Genomic DNA, 25,667 nt, shown 5'->3' on the forward strand with positions numbered 1-25,667 from the left:
ACTTGTCGCAATGCCCATAACAGTGAAATGATTGTAGACCTTGGAATTGTCTCACGAATGGTTAATGACGCATTTTTAGATCTTTCCCATTTATGGCACAAGCATCGAAAGATCACAACTCTGCGGGAGAGCACAGGCGACACACAGAAGAAGACAGACATAGGCGAGCGAGCACAGTTCACTCTATGATGGAAGGATGACAACAACGACAATGGCCGTGACGGCTGTGAAGTGAAGAGAAACAAATTTATTACATGTGATATAATGGTTATTACAGGACTGGCGACACTTTTCCCATTGACCTCTAATCTTAGCTCTGCGTCCTCTCCTTTGACGAAATCCCTTAAAAAGTGTGAAGACCGCCAGAAGGGCAAAGGACAAATTGTAACAAATGTCATCATAGACTGGCTATACACTGGATTTTTTCCTTTGTTGTCCTGGCTGTAATGGCCAGACCTAGTACTTCTGTTTGCCTACGGCAACGCAAGACATTAAATGTTACCGCTTCCGTTTGTGATGCCATCAGTCACCATACTGTGCTGGCAAACCACAAAATCTTCCTTAAACCGTTACCTTGGAATGTCCTACAAGTTGATGTAGCGAAAAGAATTAGATAACGTGAACTTAAGTAGTTTGAACAAGTAAAAAAGCTTTTAGTTCGACGTTGCCGAATCTTACATACCCTCCACAATGGATCGCATGTGATAAGTTCTTTGAAAGACTATTTTAAATATATATGAGCTATAAGCTTTCTAGAGGCTCAAGAAGTCAAATCAAATATCAGCTTATAGACCGATTTGAACCGTACGTGGTACAGTTGTTGGAAATCATAACAAAACGCAAAGACCAACATTTCAGGCAAATCGGATAATAAATGCTGGAGATCGGTTTATATGCCAGCTCTGGAGCAGCTCAAGAAACTTTCCCGCCATTGGCAAAAGTTGGAGATTTAAACTGCGTATCATGCACTGGCTGTATACTGCAGTTGTGAAACCTATGTACTATATGGTGTGGTGGGCTGATGGACGCAGCTTTAAAAGTCCACCTATAGTTCAATACACGGCCGGATCCAAAGGATTGCCTGTTTGTGCGTCACAGCCACACTGGCGACGACAACAAATTGGGGGTTTAAACTGCATATCATGCACTGGCTGTATACTGCAGTTGTCGAACCTATGTGATATATGGTGTTGTGGTCTGGTGGACGCAGCTTTAAAAGTCCACCTACAGTTCAATACTCAGCCGGATCCAAAGGATTGCCTGTTTGTGCGTCACAGCCACACTGGCGACGACAACAAATTGGGGATTTAAACTGCGTATCATGCACTGGCTGTATACTGCAGTTGTCAAACCTATGTGCTATATGGTGTTGTGGTCTGGTGGACGCAGCTTTAAAAATCCACCTACAATTCAATACACAGCCGGATCCAAAGGATTGCTTGTTTGTGCATCACAGCCGCACTGGCGACGACAACATCTGATGAACTGATTAGTGCCTCTAGATATTTTCGCTGGACAAAATTCTAAGACTTCTGCTGTGAGGCTAAGGGAGCTTTCTCTTTAGTTATACACCAGATATGGGCACTGTGTTATCCTTGATGCAATGCCCAAAGTTCCAGGCAGTGTTTATTCCAAATTACTTTTTATACCCCCCACCATAGTATATCCCCGTACACTAATCTAGTCATTCCGTTTGTAACACCTCGAAATATTGATCTAGGACCCCATCAGGGGGTATATATTCTGGATTGTCTGGACATTCTGAGTCGAACTAGCCATGTCCGTCCATCTGTCGAAATCACGATGGCGGTCGAACACGCACAGCTAGCCGCTTAAAATTTTGCATAGTTACTTAATATTGATGCAGGTCATTGGGGATTGCAAATGGGCCATATCGGTTCAGATTTGGATATAGCTCCCATATAAACCGATATCCCGATTTGACTTCTTGAGCCCTTACAAGCCGCAATTTTTGTCGGATTTGAATGACATTTTGCTCATAGTGTTCTGTTATGACTCTCAACAACTGTGCCTTTTCTTAAGAATCTGGATCGACCTGGAATTGAGTACCTTACAAGAGCCCTCAACCTGTCTTTGACGGAAGCCTGGAAAAGACCCAACCAAGGGGGAGTCGTACAGAGCGATCTTCCATCTCTCAACAGCAACCAAGATGCTCTAGATGCATATAATACGATCCCTATGCCGTCTGCAGGGGGTGGAAAGTAGGATAGGTCGAGTTTACACTGTGCCGGAAATATCCCCCAGCTCTGAGGAATTCCGTTTCACTGTACGGGGTTTCTAGTAGAAGGAAACCCGTACAGTGGTCTCCGAGCTGATGGAAAGCCATCACAATTTACCCTGGACGGAGTAAGGGTAAGGAGGAGTTGGGCCCCGACGGCATCTCCAAGGAGTTGGGCCCGACGACATCTCCACACTGATGCTTAAGAATCTGAATCTACCTGGAGTTGAGTACCTTACCTCAATCTGTCTTTGGACACTCTTATAGTTCCCGATGGCTGGAAGATGGGCAGAGTGATCCCGCTACTTCAGCCTGGAGAGGACCCAAGTTTGGGGGAGTCGTACAGACCGTTATCCCTTCTCTCACCAGTAGCCAAGACGCTTGAGGCACTACTCCTCCCGAACCTCATATAAGAATTTCTGTTCGCCGGGCATCAGCACGGATTTCGAAGAATGCATAGCGCAACAACTGCTTTGCTTTTGCTCGGCACGGGATAGCTGTGAGCACCACACAGGCTGGAACATTGAGGTTCGATCTGTGTTCCCGACACTGTTCCCGCGGTTATCGGTTCTTTGGACCGGAACGAGTTTGCCATCTACACATGAAAATGTGGCTACAACAGCAACAACTGCTTTGCATGCCATCGCGGCACACATTTGCCGTGGCTTCAATCAGCTCTGGCCATGTGATGTAAGTGTCCTCTTGGCACTGGACCTATTGAAGTCATTCGACCCGGTCAGCCATATCAAGCTATCCCTCCAGCCAAACCTGAAACGCTGGGTCCCATAATTATCTGTGTGGTCGCCAGTCATTTGTGGAATTTAGGGATAAGAAGTCGAATCACCGTAGAATAAAACAGGGAGTTTCACAAGGAGAGGTGATATCTAACCTCTCCCTACCCTCCATTCCAACCCCTCCAGACGGCATAGAGATCGTATCATATGCGGACGATTGTACGATCATGGCATCAGGCCCCCAACTCATTGAGGACATCTGTGAACGTATACCTGAACGAACTTGTCTCATATATCGCTGGAAGAAATCTGAAGATATCTACCACCAAATCTTCAGCCACTTTTTCACTGCAAATACGAGTGAGGTGAATACTGAGCTGAGTGAGGTGAATACCCTGCACGGGATAGCTGTGAGCACCACACAGGCTACACCGCACATTGAGGTTCGATCTGTGTGCTGTTTTTTTGCTGTCACGAGAAGCTTAGCTGAAAGCTACCGGCGTGCGTCCACAGGTTACGGATAGTGGAATGCTCCATAAGGAGTAGCTGCAACGGCAGTCGCGGACAATCAGCAGTATCGAGCGGAGAGTCTCAGTGAGAGGCCGGGCGGCACCGGTTCTTGCACAAATACTGAGTGCCTGTGATGCTTGATTACGACAAGGCGAGTTAATGGCACCTTTAAATAACCAGTGGCCAACCTGTTCCCGCGGCGATCGGTCCTTTGGACCGGAACGAGCTTGCCCACCTACAGGAACTGGACGAGGATCGCCACCTCTGCATGAAAATGTGGCTACAACAACAACAACTGCTTTGCATGCCATCACCGCACACATTTGCCGTGGCTTCCATCAGCCCAGGTCATGTGATAGGACGGTCCTCGTGGCACTGGACTGGACCTATCGAAGGCATTCGACACGGTCAGCCATGCCAAATTATTTGAGGACATTGCCAACACGTCCCTCCAGCCAGGCCGGAAACGATGGGTCGCGAATTATCTGTGTGGTCGCCAGTCATTTGTGGAATTTAGGGATAAGAAGTCGAAACACCGTAGAGTAAAACAGGGAGTTCCCCAAGGTGGGGTGATATCTCCGGCACTGTTTAACCTCTACCTATCCCTCATTCAACCCCCTCCAGACGGCATAGAGATCGTCAGGGCCCCCACCCTTTGATGACATCTACGATAGGTTAAACGTCTACTTCAACGAGCTTGCCTCATATTTCGCTGCAAGAAACCTGAAGATATCCGCCACCAAATCTTCAGCCACATTCTTCACTACAAATACGCGTGAGGTGAATACTGAGCTGACTGTGATGGTCGATGGAGAAATGATTCCGACCATCAAGTGTCCCAAAATACTTGGCATCACATTTGACAGCTCTTACACATTCTCCCCACATGCCACAGCAATCTGCAATAAAGTCAAAAGTAGAAACAAGGTCCTCAAGTCACTTGCTGGCAGCACTTGGGGTGCAGACAAAGAAACCTTGTTGACCACGTACAAAGCAATTGGCCGGTCTGTGGTAAGTTATGCAGCGCCAGTGTGGTCTCGTCAACTTTGTGACACGCAGTGGAATAATGTTCAGATCTGTCAGAATGCCGCCCTCCTAACTGCGACGGGCTGTCTCCCCAGTTCTCATGTGGACCACCTCCATCAGGAGACAGAGATCCTACCAGTGCGAAGACATAACTACATGCTGTCTAAGCAATACTTTTTGGGCTGTAATCGCAGAGACCATCCAAATCATCATCTTGTGGATAGATATCCACCACCCAGAAGCCTTAAGGTAGATCTACACGATCTAGAGCGTGAGGTTCAGCGCTACAAGAGAGAACCTCTAGATCAAGCGGCATATCAAGCGGGTCTGAACAACATTCATGCAGACACGCTAGCAGATGCGGTAATTGCCTACCGGGTGAATGTAGTCCTTGGAGAACGACCGCCACCCACTGCACCCGGGGAAATCGACCTCCCCCGGCAAACCAGAGTAGTTCTGGCTCAATTACGTTCCGGCAGATGCAGCCGCCTCAATTCCCACAGAGCTAGGATTGATGCCGACGTGCAAGATGTATTGGGTTGCCCAAAAAGTAATTGCGGATTTTTTAAAAGAAAGTAAATGCATTTTTAATAAAACTTAGAATGAACTTTAATCAAATATACTTTTTTACACTTTTCTTCTGAAGCAAGCTAAAAGTAACAGCTGATAACTGACAGAAGAAAGAATGCAATTACAGAGTCACAAGCTGTGAAAAAATTTGTCAACGCCGACTATATGAAAAATCCGCAATTACTTTTTGCGCAACCCAATATGTCCCGATTGTAACCAGGGACCGCACGTCACCTGTTTAACTGCCCGGCCAGACCCACTCGACTCGGACCCAGATCCCTGAGGACGCACCCCATCTTAGTCGCAGAGTTCCTGGGTCTTGACACTCAACAGAATCAAGCAGACCAAAGATAGAACACAATAAACTGCTACAACAACAACGATGCTTGTGAGCCACCGCTGTCTATGCAACATTTTCAGTGAGACTATACTCCCGTAGTAAGGCCAGAGCAAGATCGTAAAAGCACCCAGTTCATGTTACGGTTACACCTCTGGCAAACCCAACAGAACCAGGGTACGGTTTTTTTTCAATCCCGGCACAGACCAGAAGCGTGCGAAGAAGGCACTCCGGGATGTGCCTCCCCCATGACAAAATAAGGACGACTATGTACATTAGGGCGGCAGCCTTTGCCAATGCAGGACTGCATCGGGTCAATTCGATACCTACAACCGACTGTCCTGGAATTGACCACTTCGAAGTGGTTAGTGAACAAGGCGTTACAAAAATGTGTGTACTGAAACCGATGGTCATCTTAACAACTACAATAAGTTTACATTTCAAGTCAGATTTTTTTTTTTTTTTTTTTATAAATATATTACATTTATTTATTATCATAAACATACATGTCGTTATAGTTTTATTGAAAATGATTCGGTGTATACATGATGGTTAATTGTATATAATATTTGTATGTACTTATGCTTGTATAATATATTATTACAGAACAAAGTATTTTTACATAAAATAAATTAAAAAAAAAAAAAATTTAGGGTTCCATGGTAAAGTTGTAATAATGAAATGGAAATGGAGATAAATTTACTTTCGTAAATATTTAGCCAATAGAATTACACAATCAAAGGATGAAAAAAAAATTGTCTCAATGTGCCTAATAACGAATTGTTAGCCTTTCACTTTGAAATTTTCAAGTTTTATACCTCGAATGTATTTCGTTGTTGGGTCAACAAAAAACGCCACGAAGTCATTGTTTGACAATTTGTGATTATTTATAAAATTCATTTAAATTAAGAAAAGAAAAATTAAATAATTAAATGTGAATTATGCATATGTTGATTAGAACAAAAAATCCTTAAAACCACTCCCGGAAACGGTTATTAAAAAAACTAAGATAAAGGTTTCCGGCACAGCTACATTTGAATCGTTACAAATCATTATCGTTCTCAATTTAATTTCTCATATCACAGTTACTAATCATAATAAATAAAAAAAGATCAAACACAAAGAAAAATAATTTCAAAACAGAATTAATCTGAAAAATTAAAAACCCTACTTGATTTGGAGATCAATAACCATGTTTAGTAATCCAAAAACACTGTTTGCTAAAATTATTGCTTGGGACGCGCATTCAAAAAAAAAACAAAAAAATTCAAAAAAAAAAAAAACTTTTTCTCTAACAGCACATTGAAATGATTATCCTAAACTTTAAATGATATGTCCTTTAAAAGCGAATGAAAATGTTTGCCGACTATCAACAACGTCCATCACCACTCTTTCCATCACCGTTATTTCTTATTTCTTACTTCTCATACGAAATATGCTTTTATCTGAAACATCACCCTGGACAACAGGTGAGCTGAGCTTAAAAAAAGTCCCCCAACCCTAGTTAGTACCAATGTCTAGATTGGAACATACTCGCACACACATGGTTACAATGATCATAAATTAGGCATAACAAATTTAAGACAGCTCAAAGCCAGTATTACTGGTGACCGCATAGCGCAATTTATCTCTTAACGTTGACTTCTTCTGATAATTTGGCAACTTGAGTAGATTAAAGCAGGTCGAAGAGGTGGGTAAACGATTCAAGGGGTCCTTTTTGCGTATGGTAAAGAAACCTCGTATAACACTGCCAATGGTATCGCCGGTATCCTCGTCATCGCCGACTTCAACGCAGCGTATAGAAAACGGTGGTTCCAAGTGTGCAAAACCCAAAAGAGGTGGTTTGGAGCAGCTTGTGACAAACTGGAAAGAACGGTGAGAAAAAGAATGGAAAATCAGAAGAAATATTTAATTTTGTACCATGATTAACAATCATGTCGACAAATATCCCCAGAAATCTTATATGTAAAAATCAATTTGTGTTTGTTTGTAGATTTGTATGTTTGTGTGTTCCTTATAGACTCAGAAACGGCTGAACCGATTTTCTTTAAATTTTCACAGATGGTGCATAATGACCCCGTGGTGAAAATAGGGTACTATATTTTTTGATATCTGAAGGGGGGCGGACCCTCCCCCTTGCCCTAACTTTCAGAAACGCCAGCTCTCGGAATGGGTGTTGCGATTTAAGCGAAATTTTGTGTGCTCTCACATAGTACCCTAAGAATAGAAATTTCGAATGGGGTACCTAGGGGGGCTGCCCCACCCTAAAACCTACCAAACATATATTTAGACCAATCACGACAATATGGGACTCAAATGAAAGGTATTTACGATAAGCAACCGTATCTGATATCCAATTGTCCGACCAAATGCTGGCGGGACCACCCCAAGCCCCAAAACACCTCTAAATCGGACATATTTACCGACCATGGCAATATGGGACTCAAATGAAAGGTATTTGCGAGTAGAATACGAATCTTGATATCCAAAGGTGGGACCACGTTTCTGGGGGTCCACCCCTTCCCCACAACACCCCCCACACTGGACTTATTTACTGACCATGGGAATATGGGACTTAAATAAAAGGAATTTTAATGTAGAATACGAATCTTATATCAAAATATGGGACCAAGTGTTTAGTGGGCCGCCTCTTACCAAAAACATCCCCCAAAGGGGACAAATTTACGACCACAGCAATATGGGGCTCAAATGAAAGGTCTTTGAGAGTAAAGCACGAATTTGATATCAATATTCACACACAACACCATCCAAATAGTAAGTATTTTCTGACTATTGCAATATGAGGCTCAAATAAAAGGGGTTTTAAAATGGAACACGAATCCGATATATATTTTCAAGGCCAACTAACTGAGTGGCTGCCCATTCCCCAAAACACCCCCCAAGGCGGTCATGTTTGCCGACTATGGAAAAATGGGGCTCAAATTTAAGGTATGTGGTAGTAGACCACGTATCTGATATCGACATTAGGGACCAACTGTCTAGCGGACGTCCCACCACCATAACAACCCCCAAATAGGAAGTATTTGCTCACCAAAACAATTTGGGTCTTAAAGAGAGTGGAACTAAATATTCATAGTTTTTAGCGCCAATAACCCAAACCGGACATTTTTGCTGACTTTTGCAATAAGCAGTTCAAATGAGATTACAAAACGAATTTGATATCCAATTTTAAGGGTAATAGCAATATGGGTTTCAAATAAATGATATATGAGAAAAGAGCACGTTGCTGATATATTTTCCGGGCTCAGTGTTTGGGGAGACCACTCCAATCCCCAAAACACCCCTAAATCGGGCATATTTACCGACCATGACAATGTGGAGCTTAAATGAAAGATATTGGGGGGTAGAGCAAGAATTGATAGCCATTTTCGGGACCAATTTTCTGTGGGTCTACTCCCTTCTCAAAATACCCCACAAACAGCAATTTTTTATGGAAATGCTCCAATCTCTCATCATCTCCCCCGCATGCCCTACGCATGCTATCACTTGCCGCACCAATTTTACATAAGTGAGCTTGTAGTCCTATGTGTCCCGTTATGATACCAATAGCTAAACTGACCTCCTTCTTGGTTCCTTTCAGTAATAGCCTCGTCTTTTCACGATGTGGATCCCCCCATAGGATTTTCGCCGTCCTACTGACCGTTTTGCTGTTCCAAAATGTTGCTCCCACTCCCTTAACTCGGTCTGCGTCGACCCGAAAGGCTTCGGGTTAACCAAGTTTACCGACGGCAGTTCTCTGGCCTTCACTGCCAAATCGTCTGCCCTTTCATTTCCCCTTACTTCGTTAAGGCCGGGCACCCAAACGATGCGGATTTTGCCATCCTTAATATAATCTCCTTAATACACTGCAAGACTGTTCGTAACCTTAACGTCCTGGTTTTTATTGCTCTTATGGCAATTTTACTGTCGGTAAAGATGTTCACACTCGACGTCCTCGCGTTAGCACCACACCACTTCACGCATTGCGTGATAGGCTGGATCTCCGCCTACAGGACCGTATTATGGTCAGGCAGTCTAAAAACAGATCTCAGTCCCTGGGTTCTCGATATAAACCCCCAGGCCCACTCTGTCCTCTTGCTTTGATCCTTGCGTGTAACATGAACTTCCAGATGGCAATACTAGGGTTCCGTCAATCCAAGACTGTGCCGATGGCAGCAGTGCCTCGCACTCGACTTCAAGGTTCATCTCAGGTATCCTATGGGAAACCTCTTCCCTTCCAAGTTTCCTATCGTCGCCTCGATTATACCGCGATGGTATGAGCTGCTCCCATCCTCAATCCATTCTCCCATCGCCTTAAGGCAGCCGCAGTGGCTGCCTCACACTTAATTTGTATGTCAATGGGTCGGATATCTAGACAACAAGTTCTCTCAACCTGTTGTATGGTCCTTATGTTGCACTTTTTCTCCATAGCAGTCCACCAAACTACTGAGGCGTAAGTAAGGGGAGTGGTATTGAAAACAATTAAGGAGGGGAGTGGTATTGAAAACAATTAAGGATTTTGTAAGTAGCACGGAATTCCTAACTTAAAATTTTCTTTTTAGAGGTTACTTTAAAGTTTTTAGAGTGCACAACAAGCCGATTACTGTCTTAAGTGTATGTCCATATGGCATGGGGCGGATTAATATCTGCACCCTCTTTTCAACCTAACCTAAACCATAAAGGTGCTCAGGAGGGAGAGCAGAAGCCTTTTTAACAAGGCCAAGAGGGAGAACACGGCAGAGGGCTAGGACGAGTATCGTGACGCTCTTGGCAAATTCAAGAAGGAAACGAGAAAGGCCAAGAAGCGTTCCTGGGCGAAATTTTGTGGGGGATTGGAAAGAAATGGTGAGGCATCTAGGTTGCGCAAAGTGCTCTCGAAGGATCCCATCACACCTAGCTCCCTGAGGAGGGAGGGCGGGACTTCACTGAGGGTGGGCAGGAGACGGTGGAACTCCTGATGGAGGCTGATTTCCCAGGCGGCCAGGCAGAGGTCGGCGATCAGGACATCGCAATACCTACACATGTGGCCTTAACGGATGATCTCATCAGGGACATCGTGGACTAGGAGAAGATAGCGTGGGCGGTCTGCACTTTCCGGCCATTTAAGTCGGCCGGTCCTAACAGAATTATTCCGGCACTGCTGCAGGAGTCCCTGCCATGGCTTGAGCAGATCTTCAGGGCGATCTGCTCAAGCATGGTATTCAGGTCCGAGGGAATGGCATGGTCTTCAGGTCCGAGGAAATGGAATGAATGGAGGGAAGTCAAGGTGGTCTTTATCCCCAAGGCGGGAAGAATAAACCACAGTACGGCGAAGGACTGTAGACCTTTTAGTCTATCATCGTTTTTGCTAAAAACACTGGAAAGACTGATTGACCTGAAGGTGAAAGGGGACTGACGCCCGAGAACTTCAGTAGGGCCACGATGTGGTACAGAAGATCGAGACGTCTCTCCCACAGAAGAATTACACTTTGGCGGCCTTCTTGAATATTGAGGGGGCTTTCAATAATGTGGAGATTGGGACGATAGTCGCCGCACTGGACCGCACGGGGACTCACCCCTTAATCTCCCAATGGACAAATAATATGTTTTATGGCAGGACTATAAATGCAAACCTGGAAGATTGTGTGGTCAGAAGGCGGACGACCAGAGGACCGCCCCAAGAAGGAGTGTTCTCACCGATAATGTGGAACATCGTGATAAATGAAATTCTGATGGATCTCGATGGGGACGGCACGAGAATTATCGCTTATGCGGACGACGTCGTGCTGCTGCTCCGAAGCAAATTTATGTCGACGGTCAGCGAGATCATGGAAGGGCCATTGAGGAGTTTGTCGCGATGGGCTACCAGAAATGGGTTGAGGACCAACCCAGGGAAGACGGAGCTGGTGCTTTTTACGCGTAGATATAAGATACCAAAGTTCAGACTCTCGTCCTTGAACAGGGTCACCCTGCGGCTGTCGAACGAGGCGAAGTACCCTGGGCATAATCCTCGATTCGAAATTGTCCTGGAAGAGGAACAGAGAAGAAATAAGCCGTTAAGAATTGTGCGCTTCTTACTCCAGCAGGAGGATGTTCGGTAGGAAGTGGGGGGTGACTCCCAAGATGATTTATTGGATGTATACGCCCATCGTGAGACCACTACTGCCTTATGGAGCACTGCTATGGTGGGACGCTGTAGGGAAAAGGACGCGTGCGAAGGAGTTCGAGAAGGTCCAGAGACTGGCCTGCGTCGGGATCACAGGGGCGCTGAGATCCGCAGCGCAGGCAGGCCTGGAGGCGATGCTGGATATGGAGCCCTTTGGGGCCTATATTTGTAACTGCGCCGCCTGGGTCGCGCTTAGGCTGAGAGAGCTCGGCATGCTGAAGGAGGATGGTTGCGGCCTCAGTTTGATTCTGGGTGTTATGGATACGGAGGGTAGATTGAAGAGGATCTCCGACTACCTGGCACGAACACGGACTGCAGTGAGGGAATTCGCGATTCGTTTTCTTGAGAGGGACGAATGGTGGGCGGATGGTGTACTTAAGGAAGATGACACCTCGTCTCTACACAGATGGCTCCAAGATGGAGTCAGGGATAGGATTGAGGGTCTACTCCAATGCACTCAATATCAGCATGTCTCTGAGACTGCCGGACGAGTGTACGCTCTTTGAGGCAAAGGTTTGTGCCATTGCAGTAGCCGCAGGAGAAATTCTGGCTTACCGCCCTCGAAACTCAGAATTTATGTGGACAGTATGGCGGCGCTCAAGGCCTGGGGGTCGAGATGACTGGCGAACTGTTTGAAATCGTTGGATAGGCTCCTCCAGGTAATCAGAAGGCGGACGAGTGCGCCAGGCGGGGTTCGTCTGCGCCGGGTGGAAAAGTCATCGGTCTTGCCTTCGTGTCATTTGACGAGCTACTGAACACAGTAGAGGGATGGCCAGGGCGGCGTCGGTGGCGAGGTGGGACACGGTAGATGGTTGCCGGACTGCGAAGGCGCTATGGCCGGTCATTGACCGGAGGAGGACGAGGGAATTGCTGGCGTTCGATAAGTGGTCGATGAGTACTTTGACAGGGATCATATCCGTACACTGTTCCATAGACCGCATGGCGACGCTCTTGGGGATACGCACAATGACTTCTGTAGGAGTTGCCTCGATGAGGATCAGGAGAAGCCTATTGAGCACTTGCTTTGTTCCTGTCCTGGTCTGCAGAGACGTAGGCTCTCCTTTCTGGGGGCCGTTTCTTCTATGATCTGGGTGAACTTGCGAACGTACCCCTGGTATCTCTCCTGAGGTTTATTGGGGGTACCGAATGGTTCCGACGGAGAAGTGACACAGGCTCCGGCGTAGGTAGGTATGTGCTTGCGTAGGGAAAGGCGGTTCTTCGCCTCCCGCTCGGGTTTCTCCACTTCTCCTGTATTTATCTTTTCAAAAAGTCAAAATTTCCCATAGAAATAAAATTTTAACAAAATTTTCCGTAGAAATGATATTTTGACAAAATTTCCCATAGAAATGAAATTTAAAAAAAATTACATTAGAAATGAAATTTTGAAAAATTTGCCATAGAAATGAAAATTTCAATAAATTTCCCATAGAAATGAAATTTTAAAAAATTTACCATAGAAAGAAATTTTAAAAAAATTTCCCATGGAAATGAAGTTTGAAAAAAATTCCCTAGAAATGAAATTTTGGAAATAAAATTTTGACAAAATTTCCCATAGAAATGAAATTTCGACAAAATTTCCTATAGAAATGTAATTTTGACAAAATTTCCCATAGAAATAAAATTTTGACAAAATTTTCCATAGAAATGAAATTTTCAATAAATTTCCCAAGAAAATGAAATCTTGAAAAAATTTCCCATAGAAATTTTCAATAAATTTCCCAAAGAAATGAAATTTTGACAAAATATCCCACAGAAATGAAATTTTGACAAAATTTCCCATAGAAATGAAATTTTGACAAAATTTCCCATAGAAATAAAATTTTGACAAAATTTCCCATAGAAATGAAATTTTCAATAAATTTCCCAACAAAATTAAATCCTGAAAAAATTTCCCATATAAATTTTCAATAAATTTCCCAAAGAAATGAAATTTTGACAAAATTTCCCATAAAAATGAAATTTTGACAAAATTTCCCATAGAAATGAAATTTTGACAAAATTTCCCACGGGAAAGAAATTTTGACAAATTTTCCATAGTAATGAAATTTTGACGAAATTTCCTATAGAAATGAAATTTTAACAAAATTTCCCACTGAAATGAAAATTTTACAAAATTTCCCATATAAATGAAATTTTCACAAAATTTCCCACAGAAATGAAATTTTGACAAAATTTCCCATAAAAATGAAATTTTGACAAAATTTCCCATAGAAATGAAATTTTGACAAAATTTCCCACGGGAAAGAAATTTTGACAAATTTTCCATAGTAATGAAATTTTGACGAAATTTCCTATTGAAATGAAATTTTAACAAAATTTCCCACTGAAATGAAAATTTTACAAAATTTCCCATATAAATGAAATTTTCACAAAATTTCCCATAGAAATGAAATTTTGACAAAATTTCCCATAGAAATGAAATTTTGACAAAATTTCCCATAGAAATGAAATTTTTGAAAAAATTTCCCACAGAAATGAGATTTTGAAAAAAATTTCCCAAAGAAAAAAATGTGCCACAGAAATGAAATTTTGACGAAATTTCCCATTTTCTTTCCCATGGGAAATTTTGACGAAATTTCCCATTTTCTTTCCCATGGGAAATTTTGTCAAAATTTCCCATAGAAAGGAAGTTTTTACAAAATTTCCCATGGGTGTAGACATTTTGATCGAGTTTCTCATAGGAAACAAATTTTGACAAATTTCCCATAGAAATGAAATGTTGACAAAATTTCCCATAGGAAACAAATTTTGCCAAATTTCCCAAAGGAAAGGAATTTTTGACAAATTACCAATGGAAATACATTTTTGACAAAATTTCCTTTGGAAATAAAATTTAGACAAAATTTCTTATAGGAAATACAATTTGACAAAATTCCCCATATTAAAGGAATGTTCACAAATTTTCCCATAGGAAAGAAATGTTGGCAAAATCTCATAAAGGAAGAAAATTTACTGTGATTTTGACATTTTTGACACTTACCTTCAAAAACAATTTCTTCTCCTCTTCTGAGAAATCCTTAGCCAATATATCCCACAACCAACCAATAACACGATGAGAATCGTGAAATCCACCATAATACTGTGTGTGTTTACGTAAGTCCCTCAAATCCAAGGGCACTGTGTCGCCAGATATTAAACGCTGCAGCTCGGGCGGCGAAAACAACGACAACCATTCGGGATTGACTATGCTGCGGAAACCGCGATTGAATGCTTGTGTCTGCTCACGTATTTGAGTGTTCATATGAAAATAGGCCATATAATGAATGTAGACCAATTTATTGTGATCGGTCACCGAACGTCCCTTGCCTCCAGGATGCAATTCGTGGGTGACAATTTTGCCCATAACATCTTGGTCCACGGAAAAGGTTAAATTCAAATCAGCCACATCTTGCTCATAGTGTTTTATGAAAGTCAGACTTTTGTAGAGTTCAGCATCCAAGGAAGGTAGCTCGTCCATGCACGAATATAAAGCCTGGTGAGTTTGACCCAACAGTTGTGACAAAAAGAACGAAGCGAAGGGCACATCAACCACTATGCCTTCGTAAACGGCTTTACCCAGCATGCGGCCCACAAATTCAAAAAGCTGCAAATGATTGTCTTGGACATATGATATGGGCGAGGGGTAAAGACGTTGATCTGAAGTCGTTTTGAAAAGATTAAGGGCAGGATCAAAAACTTTCTTAATGGTCTCTTCCAGAAATTCCTTAAAAACACCATCCTGATCAATGCCAGCCTCGTGGAGACCTTGTTGATTTATAAAACGTACGCGTATGACGCCCTGGAAAACAAAAACAGGGTATAAAAAAGGCATTACAATAAAAAAAAAAGAGTTTCTCGGTTTACCTTTAGAGCATGCGGTTTTAAGGCCGCCAATTGCCTATAGCCATCTTCTACTATACGTTCACGATGCACAACTATCAATGCCGAACGCGGCGAGGCACATGCCGATTCGGTTAGTCCCAAAACGGCTTTCTCATTCTGCACAAATTTGCGAAATAGTTTCACTCGATCTTCATGGGGTATAATATGAGGCATTTTTTGCAGCAATATGACAGCATGGCGCTTGCCCTTTTCCAAATCATTGATAAACGTGGAGGGTTTAACTTCGTGAATCAACCAATGATTAGGTGGGGTAAAACGTCGACGGCAATCTCTTTTATACAGACACAACATTAGGGTGTGAAGAGATACAAAAACCGGTGTTTGGGTTATATTTTTCGTAGTACCTGTAAAAAGGGCCAAAGACGAGCTAAGGTTAGACAGTGCGCTTTAAGGATTGGGGTGAGTGATGAGTTATACACTTACCAAATATGTCTTCGTTTATAATGCGGTATAAAATGTTATTGAGAAAATATGTCAACATAACGAAATCATTGAGTTGAAAGCATTTCTGTTCGGTGTACATTTCGTGCTCATCAAGCACCCTGAAAAGAAAACGAAATTACAAATATTATCTATCAATACAAAACACAGTTGCTGAGTTCTCAACTTACGTCACATAGTGCGTCATACAGTCACAGAACAACATTAGCATAGCTGTCTGTGGTTTCTTTTGGAAATCTTCACACTTAAATAAGTCCAAATACTCTTTCAAAGCACAATTGGGTCCCATGGATGTAAGAAATAGCCATAAATCATAAAAGACTTTGTCAACAAAGCATATACCAGTTAGAATTTCCAATTTTAGCTGCGACAAGGTGTTAAGAGCCGAATAGTACATGGCACATATGCGTGACACCTGTATAACTTCGGGAGCATCCAATTTGCGCCATGCAATTTTGGAGGATTTATTTAGGTTTGTGCGCGTGGAGCTGCGTTCGAGAGCACGACGCAACAGATTGCTGGTGGAGGCTAGACTAGGTGCTTGAAATTCAATGCGTTCAAAATTCACATTGATTTCCTTGAGCAGATCACCCACCATTATTTGCAGGCAGCGTAGAGCCCACAACATGTGAAATTGTTTTTTAATCAAAGCCACACATTGATTTTGTGCAGGATCCTTGGAAGGTGTATGCCAGCCCAATAGTTCATGCCATTGCGTAAAGACACCCTTGGACGATGAGGTGCTGGGTATATTTTCAAAAAGTAAAGTGACGGTATTCTGAAAAATAGCAACTTTGGAATAAAAGGACTACTCGAAACTATTCCCCTTTCAACTTACCGTCAGCAAGGGATATGCCAACAGCTTGGCCTCTGTTATATTTTCAATATTAAATAAATTAATGATATTCCCCAGCAATGCCAAACTTTTTGTTGCAGGCATTTTCGCCCCATAGTCCTTGAACCAATTGATGTCTTCGGATATATTCAATGCCCGCTTCAGTATCCACATCGAGGACATTTGTTCTATACACTGAGGAGCCACTGTGCTCAAATGATAAATCAGTGCCGGCACCGACAGAATTTCTATAAGAAATTGGGCCATTATGTTGCGTGTAAAATCCCCATCTATCAAAGGGCGAGTACACAACGTCATAATGGCTATTAAAGAAACAGGCTTCAGTGTTAAATCTTCACGTGAAGTGCCCTTCAGCAGTAGACTCTATAAAACAAAGGGGGTCAATATTGATGGTAATAAAAGTGGAAAGGCCCTGCATTTCAACTTACCCTCATTATTTTGAAGAAATCATTTTGTATGAGGTTGCCCTGAATGTTGCAGCATATTTTCTGCATTGCTGGTTGGACTTTCTCAAATTGTTTATTCCTCACAATTCCCCAAGATTTCGGTGAGGTGAATACAACCAAAGTATGAAGATATAAAGCCAATGATATGCTGTCAGCATGATTTTCTGTAAGAAAAGCAAAATATATTGTCCCAATTTTTCTAAAATTTTTTTTCCAAAAACATAATTTCTAGAAAATTTTCCTAAAAATACAAAATTTCTTAGAAATTTTCCTCTAAAGACAAAATTTCTAGAAATTTTCCTCTAAAGACAAAATTTCTAGAAAATTTCCTCTAAAGACCAAATTTTCCTCTAAAGACAAAATTTCTAGAAATTTTACTCTAAAGACCCAATTTCTAGAAATTTTCCCTTAAAGACCAAATTTCTAGAAATTTTCCTCTAAAGACAAAATTTCTAGAAATTTTCCTCTAAAGACAAAATTTCTAGAAATTTTCCTCTAAAGACAAATTTTCTAGAAATTTTCCTCTAAAGACAAAATTTGCACATTTTCATGTTTAGGTGGAGATCCTCGTCAAGCTGCTGTAGGTGGGCAAGTTCGTTCCGGTCCAAAGGACCGAACGCCTTGGACACAGGGTGGTCATTGATTATTTAAAGGCGCCAATAGCTCGCCTTGTCATATCGAGCATCATAGGCACTCAGTATTTGTGCAAGAGCCGGTGCCGCCCGGCCTCTCACTGAGATTCTCCGCTCGATACCGCTGATCGTGCGCGACTGCCATTGCAGTTACTCCGTATGGAGCATTCCACTATCCGCAACCTGTGGACGTGCCCGGTAGCTCGCAGCTAGGTTTGATTAGGTTTAAGTGGCAGTCTGCCATCAGACTCACTTAGACGTTTTCGTCCATTGTCATACCACAGTAACAGAAGAAGGAAGATGCTATCTAGTTCCTACCGTTGAACTATCCAGATCACTTTAAAAAGCCCAATAACTTGCGAATGTTCAAATCAGAAAGGTTCTCAAAGAAATGAGAATCTAAAGTGGAACTCCTTCTAACTGCTAGAGCGGGACACACACACAGAAGGTGTTCTATAGTCTCCTCTTCCTCGATGTCCCTACAGCTTCTGCAAAAGTCATTGCTGGCAATCTTCAGTCTGTCATTATGTTTTCCGATTAAACAGTGACTTCTCATGCCGGACACAATGACTGAGACGTCTGTTCTTGCCAATGACAGCAAAGCAGTAGACCTCTTCAAGTCTAGATGAGGCCACATAGTTTTGGAATGCTCACAGCCCCCTCTTTGGGACCATCTATCATTTGCTTCCCCTTTGGGCCTGGTCCTGAAAACTTAGCTTACATGTCGCTAGCCATTCCACCACTTCCTTAATTGCAAGGATCTCTGCTTGATACACACTGGAGTGGTCGAGTAACCTCTTCGATATGACCAGTTCTAGATCTTTAGAGTACACCCCAAAGCCCACCTGGTCGTTTAGTTTGGAACCATCTGTATAGAAGTCTATGTAACTTCTGTTACCAGGGATATCGTAGTTCCAATCGGTTTTATCAGGAATAGTGGTACAGTAATTTTTATCAAAAAGCGGCTCAGGTAGGGTATAATCCACACTGCCTGGACCATCGGATATTGTATCAAAGATAACACAGTGTCCGTAGCCGCCACATGACCAATGAGAAAGCTTCCTTAACCTCACGGCAATGGTCGCTGCAATTTGGGTAGCCAAAATGTCCAGAGGCATAAGATGTAGGATTAAATTCAGTGCATCAGATAGTGTAGTCCTCAGTGCGGCTGTGATGCACAAACAAGCCATCCTTTGGATCCGGTTAAGTATTGAACAGTAGGTGGATTTTTCAAGCGCCGTCCACCAGACCACAACACCATATAGCATAATAGGTCTGACAACTGCAGTACATACCTAATGCATGACACGCGGTCTAAATCCCCAACTTTTGCCAATGGCTCTCTTGCAGGTGTATAGGGCAAGAGTGGCCTTTCTTGCCCTTTCCAAAATGCTCGCAGCTAAGCTTCTCGTGGCATAAATGAACACCACACAGATTGGACCTCAATGCTCCAGCTTGTTTGGTGCTCACAGCTATCCCGTGCCGTGCCGATGCCAATTATGGTAGCTTGATATGGCCAGTAGATCGGTGATTTCCGATGCTGTGAATGTCCCACATCCCCTGTGCAGTGAATGTCCCACGTCCCCTGTCTTTATCCCCTAGGGGATAGGAAAGTCTATTCGGGGGTTAAGTCGTTCGAGCTTTACAAATCGACGGGACCTGATGGTATATGTTGTTGTTATTGTTGTAGCCTTTTTTTATGTGAAAGTGGTGATCCTCGTCAAACTACTGTAGGTGAGCAAGCTCGTTCCGGTCCAAAGGACCGATCGCCACGGGAACAGGTTGAGGTTAGAGTGGTTTTCATTTCCAAGGTGGGAAAGCCGAGTTACTCCCTGCCCTTCTTCTCCCGTTCTTCTTCTTGAAGAACCTGAAAGAATGTTGGACGCATACATCAGGGATCCTATTGACCCAGCTAGTGCCCTTCACGACGCGGTGGCTTACATAGAGGGGTATTTGGGGATAGGAGTCTTTACTTTGGCAACCTTCTTGGATGTAGAAGGGGCTTTTAATAGTGTGAAGCTGGGGTCCGTACATGATTCTTTGTTTGGTATGAGAATCCCCCTCTTCTAATGAATTGGATTGAGGGTATGCCGAAGGGCAGAATGTTCAAAGCTTCACTAGCTGAAGGCTCGATTAGGAAGACTGACACCGCAGCAAAAAGTTTTTTTTTTATACCCTCTCTTGTGGCTCTGGGTTATCAATGGGATTCTCAAGTCCATTGAGGAGGATAGAGTGAAGGTGGTTGGCTATGCTGTTCGAGTTGCCATCACGAACCTTCTTCAGGATGTGCTGCGAAAGCTGTCTATATAGGCGAGGGCTAATGGGTTTGACATAAGCCAGAGAAAGACTGAACTGGTGCTACTCATCAGACGATACAGGTATGGCGAGTTTGAGGGATCGGTTAGCAATGGTGTGGAGCTGCCTCTCTCTCAGGAGGATAACTATCTGGCCGTTATTCTTAAACAGAGGTTGAACTAGAGAAGGAACGGTTAGGGGAGAGTCAAACGGGGATTGAATGCGGAATTAGAGCTGAAGAGTTTATCTGGTTGTTCACCGCTGTGGTTAGACCGTTCTCACCTATGGGTGCCTGTTGTGGTATTAGGCCCCTCTTGGCGAGTCTTCACGCTATGCTGGAGAAGGTGCAGGGTATCGCATCGGTGATATCGGGATCGAGAAGCAGTGTTCCCGGAAAGATCTTGAATGCGACACATGGTCTGAGACCGTTTCAGAATGAAGTGGAGCTGCTGCTCTTTCAGGAGGCTAAATACCTGGCCGTTATTCTTAACCAGAAGTTGAACTAGAGAAGAAACGGTGAGGGGTGAGTCAAACGGGGGTTGAATGAGGATTAAACCTGAATAGTTCCACTTGTTCTTTACCGCTGTGGTTAGACAGTTCTCACCTATGGGTCCCTGGTGTGGCATCAGGCCCTTCGTGGCGAGTCTTCGCCGGATTGCTGAAGAAGGTGCAAGGTATCGCGTCGGTGATATCGGGAGCGAGAAGCAGTGCCCCGAGAAAGATCTTGAATGCGATAAATGGTCTGAGAACGTTTCTGGATGAAGTCGAGCTGACGCTCTCTCTGGAGGCTAAATACCTGGCCGTTATTCTTAACCAAAAGTTGAACTAGAGAAGGGACGGTAAGGAGAAAGTAAAACGGCCGTTGAATGCGGAATTAGACCTGAATCGTTGCACTGGTTATTTACCGATGTGGTTAGACAGTTCTCACCTATGAGTGCCGGGTGTGGCATCGGCCCCTTTTGGCGAGTCTTCGCGTTTTGCCAGAGAAGGTGCAGGGTGACGAGTCGATGATATCCGGAGAGAGAAGCAGTGCTCTGAAAAAGATCTTGAATGCGATCTTGAGGGGTCTAAATACCTTGCCATTATTCTTAACCAAAAGTTAAACCAGAGAAGGAACGGTAAAGAGAAAGTCAAACAGGGGTTGAATGCGGACTAAGACCAGAGGCGTTTCACTGGTTGTTCACCGCTGTGGTTAGACCGTTCTCACCTATGGGTGCCTGGTGTGGCAACAGGCCCTTCATGCCGAGTCTTCGTGGTTTACTGGAGAAGGTGGAGGGTATCGTGTCGGTGATATCAGGAGCGAAAAGCAGTGCTCCCAGAAAGATCTTGAATGTGATACATGGTCTGAAAGCGCTTCTGGATAAAGTGGAGCTACCGCTCTCTCAGGAGGCTAACTACCTGGCCGTTATTCTTAACCGAAGTTGGACAAGAGAAGGAACGGTGAGGACAAAGTCAGGCTGAATGCGTACTAAAACCAGAGGCGTTCCACTGGTTGTTCAATGGCTGTGGTTAGACTGTTCCTAAAGAGGGTGAGTTTTGGCGGTTTGGTTTACTGAAGAAAGTGCAGGATACCATGTCAGTGATATGAGGGGTAAAAAGGAGTGCGCCGAGAAGAACTTTAATGTGATATTTGGTCCGAGCCCTCTGTTTCTTTATGTGAAATTTGCGGCAATGAGGACTGACCTTAGCTAAGAATGTTAGGAACTTGGCGCTCATAGGATTAAGAACATTTGTCTGGAATGCGAAAAAAACCGCGGGAGTAGCCAATCGATTACGAGGCATAGGCGACGCAACGAAATATGTGCCAGGCGGATCTTTTGTCCATGAAGACCTGAAAATTTTTCCTACCTACACTTATCGGGCCTGACTTTGTCCTCACCGGGTCTAAGCTGGATGGGTGTTTGTTGAGTTCCTAAGAGTTAAGTAGCGCCATAGAATCGGGACGGCTGCACCTTTTTTCAAGCTCAGGTTCTTGCTATCTTCAGGGCTTTGATAACAAACTGCTACAACAACAACAACTGCGGATCTTATGAGGCCGAGGCTTGTCAAAGGCTACGATGAGCGTCTATGAAGTTTGGTAGTTGCTGTCAGATTGTGTTGGCTGTATTCTGAGAGTGCTATAAATATGGTCCTGACTGGCCATTAGCCAATCAGGCTGCCAACATCACGATGAGCTCGGGACGAGTAGGACTTCTGAAAGGTTTGTGGGGATGAGGAAGAATTGTAGACGGTAGAGCACTAGCTGTGCCAATGTCCCGCCTTGATGTGGAGGAACGGTAGGATCATGGTTGAACACCTGTTTTCTTCTCTAAGCTCCCTTCAAACACTCACACCTGGACTTCTTTCTGTATGGTCTTGGGGTGGATGGCGAGGCGAAACTAAGTCACTGAGGCTATGTCGTGCGTCCATAAGTCAAAGTACTCTGTCTCTACATTCCTTTTCAAATGCAAATTTGACCATGATTATTCCATTAAGGAACTCCTCACATATCAATGACTGTCCGTTTCAAGTTTTAGCTCAATGATAAGGGGCCTCCTTTTTGTAGCCGAATGTTGCCAGCATTAGGAGGTTGTTGTTGTTGTAGCCACATTATCATTGCCGATTGCCGCGAGAACAAGGTAGCCATTGGTTATTTAAAAGCGCCAATAACCCGCCTCGCCATATCAAGCATCTAGGCACTCAGTATTTGTGCAAGATCTGGTGCCGCCCGACCTCTCTCCGCTCGATACCGCTGATTGTCAGTGGCTGCCGTTGCAGCTACTCCGTATGGAGCATTCCACAATCCGCAACGTGTGGACACGCCCGGTAGCTCGCAGTTAAACTTCTCGTTACAGCAATGAACACCTCACTCAGATCGGACCTCATTGTTCCAACCTGTGTGGTACTCACAGCTATCCCGTGCCGGGAGCATTAGGAGGTGATAACCACCGCTGACAATATTTTCTGATGTTCTCGCCAGGATTGAAACCAGGCGTTCAGCATCATAGACGGACATGCTTAACTTTGCGCTGCAGTGGCCTTTCGTCTTCACTACCTCTTATTTTAACTCTTTCTAGGACGAAAACAATGGACCAAGGTTCTCCAAGTGAAGAGGCTGGCAATTACGGTTGCCATAGGTGTGTGTCCTTTAACTTAAGCGTACCTAACTAACGTTGATGGTAAAACAAATGCATTTCTATACTTCTTACCTGGTTTTATGTCCTGTAAGAGCTGAAGGATAAAATTCAATAAAATCTTAATATGCGCTATCCAGGGTAAACTAGAAAAGAGTAAAAAGTTTATACAATGTTAATATATATGCATATAGTTCCAAAAAAATTGAAAACAACATTATGGATTCATTCCATACAAGTTTCTCTCAGAGAATATAAGAGTTATTCCAATGACTTTTTAAAGTTTTGTTTTATCCAACTTCTGTGATGTTGGATAAAACTAAAGCACGGCTTCCTACCTTTTATCCTTTTGCAAACACAATGTTGCATATGATAATTTGGGCGATTCCGTTTCCATGGACTTGTTCAAATAGCGACACAATCTCTCAAAACGTTCGCGTGTCTCATCGCAATTTTTGGCCAACTTATGATGTGTCAAGAAACGATGAAATACAGGATACACAACAGATGACGCATGTAAATCGATTTTTTCTTTCTCTCCATCTCCGCCATCCAGTAACAAGGCATCAAAGTCAGTCCTGAAGATGAAACCAAAGTTATAGTACTCTCTACGGCTCTTTGTGGGGCCTTAACTTACAGTATGCGCTTCTGAAAACGTCTTCGTGCTGTAAAACCTCTAACGGTGGACTGAATTTTAACGGCAGCGCATTCTCGTTTCTTTTCCAGGGCGCGCTCTTCTCTTGCCGCCTTGGTCTGCTCCAAAAATGAGGTCTTTTGAGATTCTGTCCCGCTAAACATTTTGTTAAATGCCTAGCCCCAGACAAGATTGATTGATTTGTATTTCTGATGAACGATGAGGGGAATTTAATTCAGCACCGATTGCACACCAGTGAGCTTTAGTATTCAGTTTTGGTGAAAAAGCCGTAAGATGTAGGCAACAAAACTAAAATCCTTGCAAGCATTTCCAGCTTTTACAAATTACTTTGAGCTTCAAGACTTTGATTCTCGGGAATTTAGTTTTCTTTAGGTTTTAATCATTTTTTTATTATTATTGTTACTTGTTGTATTATTGAAAAATTGTTCGTGTTACGTTTATTGGTAACCGATTAATAATTTAAATAATCGATTATCTCAAAATCGATTAAATGAACGTAGCCGATGGCCAACCGTTAGGGAGCCCTAGCACTGGGAGAATAGTTGTTCAAAATGGATGTTCGTCCTCTGAGGGTTCGTTCTGTAAGCGTTTGAATTTCTTAAACATTTTTCAAAGTAAAACAAAGTTATTTATGCTTTGCTGCCTCTTTTTTGAAGTCAGCATTTCAAACGCTGCCGATAACACAGAATTGACTTGCAAAGGTATTTACAAAACATAAACCCCGTTTACACTGCTCATTACATCCGGATTTAAGGCTCTAGTCAGCTGATTTTATGAAGGGAAAACAAATGATCGAGCCATTAAATCCGGATTTAAAGAGCAGTGTAAACGGGGTTTCAATGTAGATTTGATATAGGTTTATTTGACAGATGTCCTTTATAGAACTGTCAAGTAAACATATTCTAAAGCTTTATGAATAAGTTCGTTAAAATACAACCTAGTCCTTATTTGCTACATAGGATGTGAATGATCATAGCATTGTATAAAAAAAGGCTATGAACTAGTTTTATGGGAAGTTTACATGGCACATTATGTTACATGGTAATTGCAATAGTGGCTGTTTTTTATTCTGGGCCTGTACCAAGGCGGCTTTAAAAAAGTGGTCTCACATGGTCAGATTTGACGGTATTAAGATGTCAAATTTTTGTTTGCATTCTCTTTGTTGTTATCATCTTTCTCGCATATTCTCCACTCATGCACGCACACTTTATGCACATACGCTGCTGGCAAAATGTCGATCAGCTTGATGCCAATATAACGATTTCACAAATCCCATGGCAGCCGGTTGTACGTACCGGATTGACCCGATGGATTTCTTCATCGGCAAGGGTTGCATCCTCAGTGTTTAACACACTGCTACAACAACAACAACAACAAACCGATTTCACCATATGGCTTTTATGTTGTTTTTGTACTTTAAAATAATACAACCATGGGTGTAAGCGTCACATGTACACATGACCATCAGTCATGTCTATAATCGAATACCATTTTAACAGAAATGTGTTATCATTACTAGACGGATGTTGAAAAAAAGATGTGACCAAAGCTCAGAAAAGAAGAAATCGATTTATCGTTCTTTGGAAAAACTGTAATCAAAACTTTAACTCGATTAATAAGTGATGTGCCGTGTAAAGTCCCTATTAATTTGGTAATGTACTGTATAAGGCACATACGTGATGTCGCATAGTATCGATAACTATCAGCCTGAATGATAAAAAAAGGTCCAGTTAATACATAACAGCTGATGTTTGTAAACAATTTTATTCTTAAATTAATTTGAATG

General features: G+C 43.0%; 1 protein-coding gene across 1 annotated transcript; it reads right to left on the reverse strand.

Annotated features, from left to right (window-relative positions):
* Window positions 1-5,923: 5,923 nt before the first annotated feature.
* Window positions 5,924-24,311, reverse strand: LOC106093468 (ubiquitin-protein ligase E3B). Its single transcript, XM_059360450.1, has 10 exons — window positions 23,864-24,311; window positions 23,565-23,804; window positions 23,302-23,372; window positions 17,169-17,350; window positions 16,723-17,103; window positions 16,055-16,662; window positions 15,867-15,985; window positions 15,405-15,787; window positions 14,542-15,339; window positions 5,924-7,279 (listed from the first exon to the last, which is right to left on the reverse strand). Exons 1-10 carry the CDS (start codon window positions 24,022-24,024, stop codon window positions 6,995-6,997), a joined length of 3,228 nt encoding a protein of 1,075 aa, XP_059216433.1. The 5' UTR covers window positions 24,025-24,311; the 3' UTR covers window positions 5,924-6,994.
* Between the last annotated feature and the right edge of the window lie 1,356 nt (window positions 24,312-25,667).

The sequence above is a fragment of the Stomoxys calcitrans genome, chromosome 1 (genome assembly GCF_963082655.1).
Source record: "Stomoxys calcitrans chromosome 1, idStoCalc2.1, whole genome shotgun sequence".
Classification (NCBI taxonomy): Eukaryota; Metazoa; Arthropoda; class Insecta; order Diptera; family Muscidae; genus Stomoxys; species Stomoxys calcitrans.

Excerpts from the sequence above, each read along its gene's own strand:
- LOC106093468 (XM_059360450.1), bottom strand. The coding sequence starts at position 24,024 with ATGTTTAGCGGGACAGAATCTCAAAAGACCTCATTTTTGGAGCAGACC. Across the intron at positions 16,663-16,722 it reads TGGCATATCCCTTGCTGACG|AATACCGTCACTTTACTTTT; the intron begins GTAAGTTGAAAG and ends GCTATTTTTCAG. Across the intron at positions 7,280-14,541 it reads AGAAGAAATTGTTTTTGAAG|TTTGTCACAAGCTGCTCCAA; the intron begins GTAAGTGTCAAA and ends CGTTCTTTCCAG.